Here is a 14436-nt window from a genome sequence, read left to right as displayed (position 1 = left end):
TATATATATATTATTTTAATGCTATCTACTATTTCAATATGTATTGTAGTTCTATCACTTGTGGAAACAAATTGAAACCTGTAGAAGTGTTATTGGAGGCACTACTGGTAGATGGGGCACTCCACAATTGGGTGCCATTAGCTGGCACAAGATAAAGTATATCTCCATGAGAAAGACCGATTCCTGACACTGTTCTACTTCGAGTAGACGTAAGTGGCTCCTTCTGACTTCGTTGCTTACAGAGATTAAACCCAAAACTATTTAAATCGAAGGCTTCATAGACCTAAGCAAGAAATAATCAGAGATAAATTTTACTGATATCACTATATAATATATGTTTATAAAGACTGGAATATCTCTTGCAATCTATACCTTCTCGTAAAGTTGAGAAATTGTATCAGAAGGTAGTATTTCTATACGTTTTGTACCCTCTGGAGACTGCACACGTAGGATCTAGAAATAAATAAACACGGCATATAGACAAATTTATATTTATTTAGCAAAAATAAGTTTCTGAACATTGTATGTACAATAAAATTCTTCGTAACAAAATTATATATTCTTAACTCTGTATATTATTTGCTTTACTTGTATGTAATTTTATTGACAAATTAAACAACAGATAAGATTCTATTCTATTCTAGTTCAATTATTCTAGTTCAATTCATTTTTGTACAAGTTTCTACATAAGGTGTTACAATTATTAAAATTAACACGAGGGAGATCCCTAGATTGTTAATTTCGCTGCAAGTTATATAATAACATTTGAAAAACTGTCAAATCACGAGAACAGAAAGATGGAACATCGCTAGATTCGCTCATTCGGGATTATCTTAATAAATCGAAAGAGACGAAGGCCAGGTAGTTTCTATCGTGAGGGGCTTCGGAACGGGAACTCCGATACGTTCATATCGCTCGCGTCTGGGAATTTTATTTTCGCAGCCACGTTGCGATGACAAAGTGAGCGGAGGGAAGGGGAAGGGAAAACACGGCTTTTTACTCGCGTCGTACGAGTGCTCGAGAGCAATCTGGAACAATCTGACCGCCGCGTGCACTTACAATATTTGACATCTCGCCGGTATCGGTGGTGCATCAGCTGTTCAGCTCGCTGTGTTGTACGGCCGCACGAGTGTGCGGTGGCGCCAAAGTCCCTAGCGTCGCGACGACGCTCCGCGAGACCAGGAAAACTGTCGAGTCAACGTCGGTGGGGTTGACCTAACCTCCACGCTCTCTCTCTCTCTCTCTCTCTCTCTCTCTCTCTCTCTCTCTCTTTTCTCCGTCTTCCTCGCGTCTTGCTCTCCTTCTCTCTTTTTCGCGGTCGACGAGCCGCGTATCCTACGATGGCAGCGATGATTACCGAATACCGATGTCGCCGCGCGACCGCACACGCGCCCCTTTAGTCCCGCACTGTTATCGGTACGCGGAATTGAAATCAGCGCGGAGTCAGCCAGCAGAGTCAGCTGAGCGCGCGCGAACGGAGCACCTTGCAAATATACAACACGCTCGGCGCGGTACAACGAACTCCCACGAAAGATCTCGACGAGCTCCAAGCAAGCGAGTGTGAGCGAGTGTCCCTGCTACTGATCGACCAGAGTTACCGAAGGTGAGTGCAAATTGAGTCCCCAGGGGAGCCTTGCTCGATGCAGGGTAAAACGTCTGTCGCTCGCGGTGTACTCTTGGTGCTATCGAAATTCTCTCCTCGCGCCTTTCGCTTTTCTCTTTTTTTTCCTTCTCTCTCTCTCTCTCTCTCTTTCTCTCCCCGACTGTCCGTCCGAACGTCGATCGAACGACCGTAATTTGCGCGCGCGACAGACGTCCAGACTACAAGGACGATAAGGACGACACCACTCGCAAGTGCTCGCAAGCGCGCTTTTCCCTTCTCCTGCGACTATCTCTCTCTCTCCGCGCACTATGCAACCTGTCCTACGACGGGGTAGAAGCGGACGCCGACCCCTGGCGCACTTTCGAAAGAGCGTAGCACCGTCGATATAGCATATCCGGCGCGGCGCTCGCAAAATCGGTTGTGCGCGTCGCGCGTTTCCGACGCTGCGCGTGCTGTCTTCGCTCACGTCCGCGTCCGCCCGCGCCTAACTGATTCTCACTTTCTAAGAACTACCCTCTGTAATCTGTTCGTGAGACGCACCTCGAGTGTCTCGTCACTTCGGATGTAACGCCGTGTTCACGGTTAAGCGTGATTTACACAGGGCGACTTTTTCGCTAGAAGCCGCGTCTAGTAGCTAGACGTCTAGCCGTCATTAATTCGTCAGCGAATTCTCTTGACTCTGCTGCTATTCGCTTGAAGCAAGCTTCTTAATTCGTCCGCGAATTCGCTGATGAAAGCTTGTTGTACACGCTTGATTTTTATTCGCTAGCGACTAAAATTTTGAAGTCGTAGCATTAAGTAATCGCTAGTGATCAAGCAAATAATTGATCACAAAGCACAACAGCGGCTCGAAGTCATTCGATGACATGATTATTCTCTGATGCTTATGGTCTGAGTGGCCGAGGCGTTTCGGAAAAATTTTTCACGTCTTTTCACGCTGACTACTTAAAAATTCGCTCTGGAGCAGCAAGAAACTAGCGATAAGTCAGTGACAAGCTAGCGACAAGCGTCGAAAGCGGTGTTCGTCGCAACTATACGCTATAAAAACAAACCCACGTCTAGAAGAAGCGTTTTCAGTAGCAAATTATTGACTATGATTACTATAATCGCTATGTCGTCACTAGACGCGGCTTCTAGCGAATAAAAGTCGCCCTGTGTAAATCACGCTTTAGGGGTGATTTTAACGAAACTTCTATTAATTTATACCCCGTTTTTTTTTTATTAACGTAGTTTAATTTTAATCTCGATTCAAGTAGCTCTTCATCTTTTTCTAATTTTAAGAAATGGATCGAAATTTAAATTAATCTACATTGGTGGAAATTCACGAGCAATTAATTATCGATTGCGTTCAGCAGAGAAAGCAGTTTTGCAAATAAATAAGCAGTTTTGTTGTAAACATGGTTGAATAGTAATTAGTTAAAACGTTAAAAAAAAATTAAAAAGTTAATAATTTTTAACTTAACTTAGTTAATTTTAAATTAAATTTTAACTTAACTAAGTTACTTTTAAACGTTAATTTTTTAACTCTTTTTTTAAGTTAAACAATTTTTTTATTTCATTTAAATATCTTAGAAAAATAATAAGATATAATAAGACTAAGGGCGTATATTCATAAACTGTTCATATTTTAAGATCTTAAATAATTTTTAAGATAAATTTTTTAAGATGTTAATACAGCCTTCTGATTAGTTTATGCGGTTATACTTTATGTCATAAGCTTTAGTCCAGATCTATAGGTTTTAAGCCTTAAGTCATAAGAAATTGATCAATTACAGACCAATATTCTTCTCGCATTCGATTGTAACTGGCCAATTTCTTATGACTTAAAACTTATTAAAAAGTAATCACTGATTTTGTATCTTCTCTGGCTGTTATTTTAAGTTATATTGGGAGTACAAAGTTTAATTCATCTTTTTGTGTTCAAAAATGCTTTTATTTCAAAACAAAATGAATGAACAGATCACTTAAAAGTATTGTCTATCGCTGTCTACTACTTTTTCCCATCTCTCAGGCAATTTTCGAATTCCATCTCGAAAAAATGACCCGTCTTTGGAGGCGATCCAATTTTGGAGGCGAGTCAATTTTCGATTTCTGCGAAAGAAGTGAACTAGTGACTTGCTGCATCCTTCGGAACAACCAGAAATCAGAAGGAGCAATATCCGAAGAATACAGCGAGTGCGGTAAAACATTTGAGCGTTTCCAAATATTTTTTTGCGACTTTAGCAACATGAGGTCGAGGTTTGTCATAAAGAAGAATAACTTTATCATGTCTTTGCTCGTATTCCGGCCGTTTTTCTCGCAATGCACTTAAATGAATCAATTATAGCCGATATCGATCAATGTCGAATTTTGTATTAACTAAGCAGTATTTGCGGGAGGTTTTGATTTTCTGCTTTAATTGGAAGAAAAGTGCGGCTGAAGCCATCGAATGCTTGTCGAAGTTTATGGTGACACTGTTCCAACCGATAAATCATGTAGAGAATGGTTTCAACATTTCAAGGATGGAGATTTCAACGTTGAAGACAAGCCTCGCTCTGGACAGCCAAAAAAATTCGAAGACAAAGAATTAGAGGCATTACTCGAAGAAGATCAGTAATGGAATCATCAGGTTTCAGCAGCTCATAGTAAACAAAACCCTTTTGGTCCCACCAGATACAGAGCATGAATGTTCTTCGAACCATGAATGTTCGGCCGTGATGTTGATGTTGAGGTCGATGGCAACATTGACTGGGTTGGTGGGAGTAGCGTAATATTTTTTCTTCTTGAGGTTATAGAATATCCACTTCTCATCTCCAGTCACAATCCGATGCAAAAAACCTTTTCTCTGTTGTCTTTGAATCAGCTGTTCGCAAATGAAAAGTCGCCTTTCAACGTCTCTCAGTTTCAGTTTATAAGGCAATTTTCTTGTTTTTCAAAATGAATCATTCTAATGGCTCTCAATAGTACAGAAACGGCTTGTTGAGTTATCCCCCAATGATTCTGCAAGCTCTTGCGTTTGACTCTGATCTTCTTCGAGTAATGCCTCTAATTCTTTGTCTTCGAATTTTTTTGGCTGTCCAGCCAAAAAGGCTTGTCTTCAACGTTGAAATCTCCATCCTTGAAATGTTAAAACCATTCTCTACATGATTTATCGGTTGGAGCAGTGTCACCATAAACTTCGACAAACATTCGATGGCTTCAGCCGCACTTTTCTTCCAATTAAAGCAGAAAATCAAAACCTCCCGCAAATACTGCTTAGTTAATACAAAATTCGACATTTCAAACAGTAAAAATCAAGGTTTTTGTATGAAACTCAAAGCGATATAAACTGAATATTATTAGCAAATGTTAAATCTCTCTGAAACCGCCAAAATTAGCTGTCACTATGAACCATTCACAACAGCTGGAGCCATCTTTAGGGAAACGGACCGAACTAATTTTACTCCCAATAACTTATATATAGGGAGTACAAATAAGTTTCCGCCGTTTGCAAAAGACGGCGCTACTAATAAACTATAGTTAAAATTGTTTGATGTAAAACGACATATCGTAAGATTGGACATCATTGGTATCACCATAACCTTGAAATATTAGCAATTTTGTATCAGCATCATATATTTTTTTTTGTACGAAAATATCAAGTTTTGAGTCGAATAAGCGTCATTTGCGGGAACTTTTTATTTACTTCTTTAATTTGAAGAAATCTGCAGCTGAGGCTCATAGATTGCTTGTAGAAGCATATGGTGATGCTGCCTTAAGTGAGAGAAGTTGTCGTGAGTGGTTTTAAAAGTTTAAGAACGGTGAATTTGATGTCGAAGACAAAGAACGTAGCGGAAGGCCGAAAGTGAAGACGCGGAATTGGAAGCATTATTGGATGAAGATTCGCCAAACGCAAAAAGAACTTGCACTTACATTAGGAGTCAACAAACAATTTCCTATCGTTTGAATGATATCATTGGGAATGATTCAAAAGCAAGGGAATTGGGTTTCATATGAACTTAAGCCGAGAAACGTTGAACGCCGATTTTTCACATGTGAAATGCTGCTTGCCAGGCATAAATGAAAGGGTTTTTTGCATCGTATAATCACTTGTGATGAAAAATGGATCCATTACGATAACCCAAGATCCATTATGATAACCCAAGAAAGAAGAAGAAATCATGGGGATCACCTGGCCATGTTTCGACAGCCAAGCCGAATATTCATGGAAAAAACTCATATTATGTATTTGGTGGGATCAGCTTGGTATCGTGTATTATGAGTTGCTCAAACCGAATGAGACCATTACTGGGCTCTCTACCGAACACAATTGATGAGATTAAGTCGAACACTCAAGGAAAAACGCGCCCACTACTCCAGGCATGACAAAATTATTCTACATGATAATGCTCGACCACATGTTGCGGCGCCGGTCAAAACCTACTTAGAAACACTCAAACGGGAAGTTCCCCACCCGCCGTATTCTCCAGACATTGCTCCTTCCGACTACCACTTGTTCCGATCGATGACGCATGAGCTGTCTGAGCAGCACTTCACATCACATGAAGATATCAAAAATTGTATTGATGATTGGATAGCCTCAAAAGATGAAGCGTTCTTCCGACGCAGTATTCACAGAAAGATGGGAAAAAGTGGCAAGCGATGGCCATTATTTTGAATAAAATATTATGTACCGTAAAATATTATGTATGTAAAATATTACGTATCTTTCACAATAAATGCTTAATTTTTGATAAAAAATGGCGGAAACTTATTTGTACTCCCAATAGTTATATCATTATGTGTTATATGCTTATATCACATATGAATAAAAAAATTAAAAATTTAATTTACTTAATAATCTATATTGTAGTTATTTAATCTCATTTTAAGAAAAATTAGGATATTTTGATCTAAAAAATAATTTTTTTCAAAATTAATTTTTTTTTAACTTAAGTTAATTCAATATTGACTTAACTTACATTAAGTTAAGTTTTTATTCCTTTAACTTTTAACTTTATTAATTTTGTAAAGCCAACTTAACTTTAACTTATTCATAACAATTAAAAAAAAATTACTCAATCCTGGTTGTAAAATTCTTCAATATAATAGGCGTTATATATTTAAATCTATAAGGAAGCAAAAACAAGAATCAATCGTATTGAAATATTTTACAACATTTGTATTTATTTATTATTTTTGTTATTTGAGTAATGCAAAGGTACGGAATGATTTTGTACAAATTTGTGTCATTGCGGGAATAATGAACGCGTTGAACACCGATCGCGAATTGTTATCTGGTCATGGCCACGCAGTGTCGGCGATTGCCACTTTATCAGGTGATCGTACTCTGATATAAATAAACTTAAACGCTGGCATATCTTTCGTCGGATGCATTTTAGTAATTGAGCCTAGTAAATTCATATTTTACGAATTTTCTGATTATTAACGAATTTTTCATTGACGAACATGCAACGTCTTGTAGTACGTTTCTTGTTAGCTCTGCAAAATTACAGTCGCGTTTACTTCAGCTGCTAAAAACTGGCGTGTCTCTTTCGATATAACTAAGTTTTCAAATTTAGAAGTGTTTAGAAATATTCTCTCTGGCGTTTGGAGAGATCCTCTTGATTCGCATTGCATCAATTCGAAACGAAGAATCACGTGTATTTTTGTCGCGCTATGCATAATTCCAAAATGCTCCTGCCAGAGTTTCTAGCCAACGTCCATTATGTTTCGGAATAACTGTGAAATCACAAGAGATATATAAATCGTTTATAAAGAAAAAAAAAACACCTACGGAGATAGAGCTACAGATAGAACGTACGTTAATAGCGTATCTGCGTACGAGAGACAGACGTCTCAACCAAGTGTCTGCGTCATTCGACGTAGAGCGTGACTCAGCGACAATAGTGTCGTCTTTTAAAGTGCGTTTTAACGAGCCAACGAGCGTTTCTTCCAGACGCCACGAATAAGAATAATGTATCTATAATTACAACGTGTAATTGCGATAAATCCTGACAATGTGGATCGCGAGGTAGCTGACGAATAGAGAATATCGGAGCGACAATCTTCCAAGAAACATCAAGTCAATAGAAAGAAAATGACTTTATTTTGACATCATGAAAGTCACGATGATTTTTCGTTACAAAATTTGTCTGTTTATTAACATTAAGAATGAAAATAAAGTTATTATAATTTTTTGTTGACTTGTATGTGTTCTTTGAGCTGTGGCGGCTGCTACTTATGACCCTCTTACCTCTTTACCGTTTCTTCCTGCCAAGAACGACTACCGCGCCGTGAGAGACCCCGCGGCCTCGCGGAGGCCGCGTACTCCGATGAGGATTTCGGCGCGATCAGTTTGCATTTGCTAGCCGGTAGCCATCTAGCGCGAGAAGCGCACCCAAGAGACAGTACTCGAGACCTATACGTGTATCAAGTTCTTTCATCGTCATCGTCGTTGTTCAGCATCGACCGCATCGGCTTCTCATCTCCATCGATTCGCCGCTTTGTCAGGAGTCTATCCGCCGTTTTCATCCCCCTCCTTTCCACGGAAGTCATACCCGATAATCGATCCACCTGTTAAGCCATCAATGAGAGCAGAAAGGTAGGCCTTGTCGACGCTCCTCTTCTTGTTCCTCGTAAATCGCTTCGCGAATTTTTCTTCTCTTATATTTTTCTCAGTTCGAAATTCATTTATTTTTAATCAATCTTTAGTCTTCAGTTCGTTTTAATGATTATATATCCGCGCGAGTAATTTTTATTTAATCCTTAGTTACATACGATTGGGTCATTCTATACATTTCTTTTCTTTGAAAAATTAGAATCATCTAGTAATTAGTTTAATATGCATATAAAATATATAGTTTAATATGCATATATAACTTTTTTTTTATATAACACCCTTACAAATATTTTCTAAAGATATTAAAGTATATATGTAAAAATCACTTTATAATTTTTGTATATTTATTAAAGTGATGAAAATTATTCCGAATGATTTATGAATGACTTATCGATATATAGATGTAAAGAACTGGAAAATCATCGTGTGTATTAAAGATTAAAGTGGAAGAATATTCCTTTAGAAAGCAAAGCGTATTTCTTAAGGTGAACTTACCTTACAAAAGAAGGTAAGAAGACTATTGTGATTACGTAATAAATGAAGTTTGAAGAAAATCTCATGTATCCGCTGTTGTCTTATCACTGAAAGATGCTTTTAATATCCTTCTTTGTTAAATTACCAGAATTGTACCACACAGAATGCAGAATTTCTAATAATTTATTAAAGCGTAAACAATCCAAGAAAAAAATGCATCATGCGTAGGCTTTAGAGATACATTTGGTTTACGGAAATATTTATTACATTATGTTATTATTTATACATTATTTTGAAATTAGCAGAAATATGCTTTTCAAAGGGCAAATTATTAAGAAATTTATGAAAAAAAAAATATTTTAATCAATCTTCTTATCTACTATTCTAAATGATAACACAACAAAATTAACCTGCACTTATTATTAGACGTCTATAAATGATAACGCAATAAAATTGCGTTATCATTTATAGATGTCTATTTATGTTACTGTATTTACTTTTAGTCTTTTAGTTTACCTAGTTCAATTTCTTTTTCTGCAATTTTGCAATACCTCTTTAAATTATAATAAATTGTGTCGAACGATCGAGTTATGCTCGAAAACAATGCTATTATGTGTAAATTTTATAATGTATGCGGATACTTCTAAATCGCTGATTCACTACAATTACATGATTAAACTCCTTCGGTCTCGTAATACTAGACATTCCTCTACGAGAAACCGACATTGCATGGTGAGAATATTAAAGAAGTATTTGCTGTAAAACACGACATATTATAAAAAAGAGCTATGAGTATCACACATTCCGAATTATCTCCTCATTGCAGAAAATCATTTTAGATTTAAATACGGGGTTAACAATAGAAGTCGTAGCGATCGTAGGATTTTAAATCGTAGAAAATTGATCATAGTCGATGTTTCGTCTCATATTCGATCATAATTAATTAATTTTCTATGACTTAATACTCTACGACTTTTATTGTAGATTAAACGTTAAAGATTGAAAATTGAATCAGTCCTGCAAGAGAGGAGAGTATTTAACTGTGATTGATCAATTCTCAAGTACAATCACTTACAACTACGTTTAAGCGATTGTAGAATACATCAGAACATTCTTTACATCAGAATCTTTACATCTTTACGTAGACTGTTATGTTTACTCTCACGAAAGTAGACACGTGGATTTTGTCTCGCATAAAAGTCGGGAATGAAAAAAAATCATATTTTACGGACATAAATATACGGGAAATAAATGGATTGTTTGACAATTGTGACGATTATTATTTGGAACGATTATTTAAGTTTATAATAATTGCGCAATTTTTGAGAGATGTTATAATTGTTTTTAGGACAAGATGGAGGAGGAAGATATAAGGACGGCAGTGGAACTGTACATTTATGACCTTACCAAAGGAATGGCCGCAATGATGTCGCAGATACTCATTGGTAAGCATATGAGGAATTGATGGTACTATTAACAGTTACTTAAATATATCTCTTTTATTTATTTTTTTACTTGATTTTTTTTTTGGAATAATTTATTACAACGAAGATAAACATATAATTAATTAAATGATAGAAGATTCCGAAAATGTAAATACTTATTTATTCTACTATTAGTCGATACTTTTTACTTGTTAAAATGTTTATTTTATATTTATTAAATTAAACAAAATTAGTTTAATTTAGTAAATAAAAAGAAAGCGAAAAACTTTTTCGTATAAAAAATCGCCATTGACTTAAAGAATCGAGCCCTGCGTAAATATATCTCCATGTATTGTTGATCAACGATTGTTCATAATATTTATCAAAACAAAATATTGTTTTCATCGTTGTTTTCATCGGATGCAATTTTAAACTCCATTACCCTTGAGCCGAAATGTTATTTAAAGAGATATATAATGTGACGGAAAACATATTTCTTTATTATGCGCCGTGAAAACAGCGATTGCAGTTCTTCTTTATGTTGCAAATAATAGACAAAGTGAAAGAACTAAGTATATCATATAACACTGAATTGACACATACATTAGTAAAATTCTCATTGAGAGATCCTCCTATTCAGAGAATATAACTCTGAATAACAGAGGATCATTTTTATACGCGATATTGGTTTTTATACGCGATTTCAATTTATCGAAAAAAGTTGATGTTATCAATTGATTTCTTGACTCATTTCCTTCGATTCTGCCAGTCATGCATGCTTGTAATCCGCGGATTGTCATTATTGCTTTACTCGTTGTATATATTCCTTTCAACGTTGCCAGATAATACAGATTTCGGATTAAATGCGATTCAAATATATAAACAGCCGTCGAGAATTGGTGACATTTTAGGCAACGATGACTCAGAGAGTGGCAATGGTGTCGCATCGATCAGCTTCATGACGGTTAAATGGTCGATGTGCTCCACTGAGACGCGATGGGATGTGCGCTGAAGTGCGTAAAAATAAAATGAAATTGATGTACGAAAATAAAGTTGAAAAAGAACGTTAGAAAAATATATATATGTAAATATATATAATGATATAAATATATCTAATGATATCTAACAAAAAGTTCTCGGATTGTGCAGCAATAAAAAATACGGATATCTCAAATAATAAATTGTTATTTTTTCTTTCAAAATAATTCCTTATGACATCCTTATTACATCAATACACTTCACACATTTTGATAAAAACTTAAAAACTTGTTTTAATGTCCATAGTGGAAAGCTATATTCAGAGCCACATTCCTTTGAATATCCTTCTTATTTATATCTTGTTTATAACTTATTTATATTTTTCTTGATGTTTTTAAATTTTATATCAAAGATGTGAAGTATTGATATTATATAGAGTATTACTTTGAAGTATTGATATTATATAGAGTATTACTTTGAAAGATATTCAAACAGAACACAAGTCATTATAATAACAAAATGATGTCAAAATGACTCTAAATAAATATTATTTACGATTCATTTTAACGTCATTTTGATTTGTTGGTTTTCTGCTTGGGTAAAATATAATATTTTATTGTCTGAAGTGTTGTTCTTATTGCTGCAGTCCAAGAACTTTATTGTCAGACTATGTATGTACATTAATTTATTTGCAATGTAGATGCCAGCTAATTTTTGGGGTCTAGAAATGAATGATTCGAAAGACGAAGTGCAATTCGTAGGTGAAGACGTATAAACACGCGCGGCATGCGCGGCGATAATTTAAGAGAATCGCAGGTGCAGACCAATACGGAAACAGTTGGAAAGGGTGCCAGAGCTTGCGGTGCCCCATAATGCGTATGGAATTCTGTGCGAATGGCGTAAAGTGCGGACTGTGTGTGCCACGTGTCCGAGCTACGTATTCCCGCACTCTCAGGCGTCTATTTTCGAGTGCGTCGAGGGCAGCGTTCGTTCCAATGCTCTGAGAACATTTCGATCCGCATAAGTTGGCAGTCGCTCCAGACCGAGCGAGTGCCGAGTCCAGACCTCGAAAACGTGCGGGATTATATTGCGGATAAGTTAAATATAATGATGTAGAAGAATTATGAGTCTCCCGAAAAATATCTTCCGGATTTCCGATTATAAGTATTTGTAACTTCTAGTCGAATTAATGTTGTATAATTGTATCATTTAATTATTGTGTATCATTTAATTATTCGATAATTATTTCTAAGTCTAATTTCAAAAAGTCTTAACATTTAGAGAAGCTATTTTTTTTAATTTTACAATTTTTCTTTAAATAAGATTTGTTTTAATTATGTTTTGATTGTATTTCTTGTCTCTCAAAATATGACACTGTTTCGGTGCCACTATGGTTGGTGCCATAATGGTTTTCTTGTTCTAATAAAGATTAATTTAGTAACTGTTCTTGTTATAATGTAATTATACCCTTTAACACACTAGAAAACTTTGTATTACGTAAAGTTATGATCTAAATGTATTTCGTTGCATCTATGGAATCAAAAGACCGACAGCCGCCTCCCCTCTTTGAATTCGTCGTAACCGTCTTGCACTGCTCTGGAAGTAATTATAACGGCCAGGTTATTTCTTGCGAGGTCGACATCATTGGGAGGCCCCGAGAGGCGCAATGAGAAAGCCACGAAACGATGCGTGTACGCGGATGTACTTAGCTATTTCCGCGGTGCAGAACTAGGTCAAAGGAGACACATACAGATCCGCAAGCTCGAGCTTTATCCGGGCTCGTGCGAGCTTTGCGTTTCGCACTCCGATCTAGCCAACGAATTTACGCGAGGACAAGCCGCAATTATGATCGTCTCTGTCGGACCTTGAACAAATATCGCGAGCCTGAGTTTAAGCCTGTCTCGAGGTTGCTTCGTTGGATCATGCCGGAGATGTAAATAGAATTAGTTTTCATCTAATTCTGAATTCTTTCTAGATCCGAAAATTTGGAACCAGCTATAATCTTTCGCTAAAATAAGGAATCTTTAGAATTCTCTTCTTCCAAGGAATATTTGCTGAGAGACGGCTTGCATTGTTAAAATTAAACTTATCTCTACTGATAGACATTTATCGTATGATTATTTATTATTATATCGCGTAAAATGATTAATTATTAAATAATTTTTTTATTTTATATCGACAAATAAAGGCGCTAAAATTATATATACACATATATCTGCCAATATGCATAACTTATTAAATATTATTTTATGCGGCTATCGCATTCTGTTTGTCATTAAAACAAGCGGTCGTTAATCTCCAACTTTTGCTCGCAGGTCGCCAATTGGATGGAATATGGCACACGGCGATAGTCGCATACGGAAGAGAGTACTTCTTCGGCCCCGCTGGCATCCAGAGTATCCGACCCGTGAGTATCCTCCGCCATTGGCGGATCTGATTATCTCGATTGGGATGCGATCGAGCGTTTAGTAGCGCTGTCTGCATCACGGCGACGCTGGCGAAACGCTAAAATACAACGCGGGGTTTTCGTTCAGTTACGCAGGTGGTTCCCGTCGCGCCGTACTCGATACTCCACCCGAGTGCTTTCTTTCATCTTCGTGAGTATCTCCGCGATTTAGAAACATCAATTGCGACTCTCAGCTAATATCAACAACCTATTATATTAGTAAGCACCGCGTTCTCTGCCGCCGAGCTTTCTGTTAGCTAAATAAATATCAGATCCATTCTCCTAATACCGCTATGCGTCAATATTTCTCTCTTTTCATTTACATGTTGCCGCAACAATATTAACAATCTCAGTCATCATGTAACTTTTTCTTCGGGGCAGAAATGTGAAAATTTTTTGTATGTACGTGTACGCACGTAAAAACATTTTTCACGTTTCCACACGTAAAGAAAAAATTATATGATCGATCTAAAAACATAGAGCATGGATTGTTTCATTCAAATGTAAAATTAATCGACAAAAAAGAGAAAGATAGGACACAAGACAGCTAGTCTCTCTATTTCCTTCTATTCAACCAATTACAATATCTCAGAAAGAAAAGAGTATTGGCCGTCACACTTTCTCTCTCTCTCCCTCTCTCTCTCCCTCTCTTTCTTTCTCTTATTTTGTTGATATATTACTTAGAGTGTGGTCACTTGATGCTTCGAAGCATTTTTTGATTGGTCAATTAATAAAATTCTTTCTTCTGATGATCAATCAAAAGTAATCTTAGATACAGATATAGTCCACAACTCTATGTCTTTGCTCTAGTCAGGCACCAGTCGATCATCGCGCAACGATGTCGCTGGGACAAGTGCAATATAAATAACCCGGGGCCGTGTTATCAAGCTGAAAGAATTAATGATTCCTACCGCTTCCCGTCGCACTTAAT

General features: G+C 36.6%; 1 protein-coding gene across 3 annotated transcripts in view; it reads right to left on the bottom strand.

Annotated features, from left to right (window-relative positions):
- LOC108692599 (nuclear protein localization protein 4 homolog) overlaps positions 1–1598 on the bottom strand; it is an 18203-nt gene extending 16605 nt beyond the window's left edge. For all 3 annotated transcript variants that reach the window (XM_018200927.1, XM_018200945.1, XM_018200936.1), the window contains exons 1-3: positions 1060–1598; positions 373–453; positions 79–283 (exon numbers count right to left, since the gene is read on the bottom strand). In XM_018200927.1, coding sequence (XP_018056416.1) covers positions 79–283; positions 373–453; positions 1060–1071 — 298 coding nt within the window. In that variant the 5' untranslated portion in view covers positions 1072–1598. The remainder of the gene's footprint in view (positions 1–78; positions 284–372; positions 454–1059) is intronic.
- Between the last annotated feature and the right edge of the window lie 12838 nt (positions 1599–14436).

This window comes from Atta colombica, unplaced genomic scaffold, assembly GCF_001594045.1.
Source record: "Atta colombica isolate Treedump-2 unplaced genomic scaffold, Acol1.0 scaffold107, whole genome shotgun sequence".
Lineage (NCBI taxonomy): Eukaryota > Metazoa > Arthropoda > Insecta > Hymenoptera > Formicidae > Atta > Atta colombica.
The sequence above is the reverse complement of the archived record's forward strand: the minus strand, read 5'-3'. Positions and strand labels throughout refer to the sequence as shown.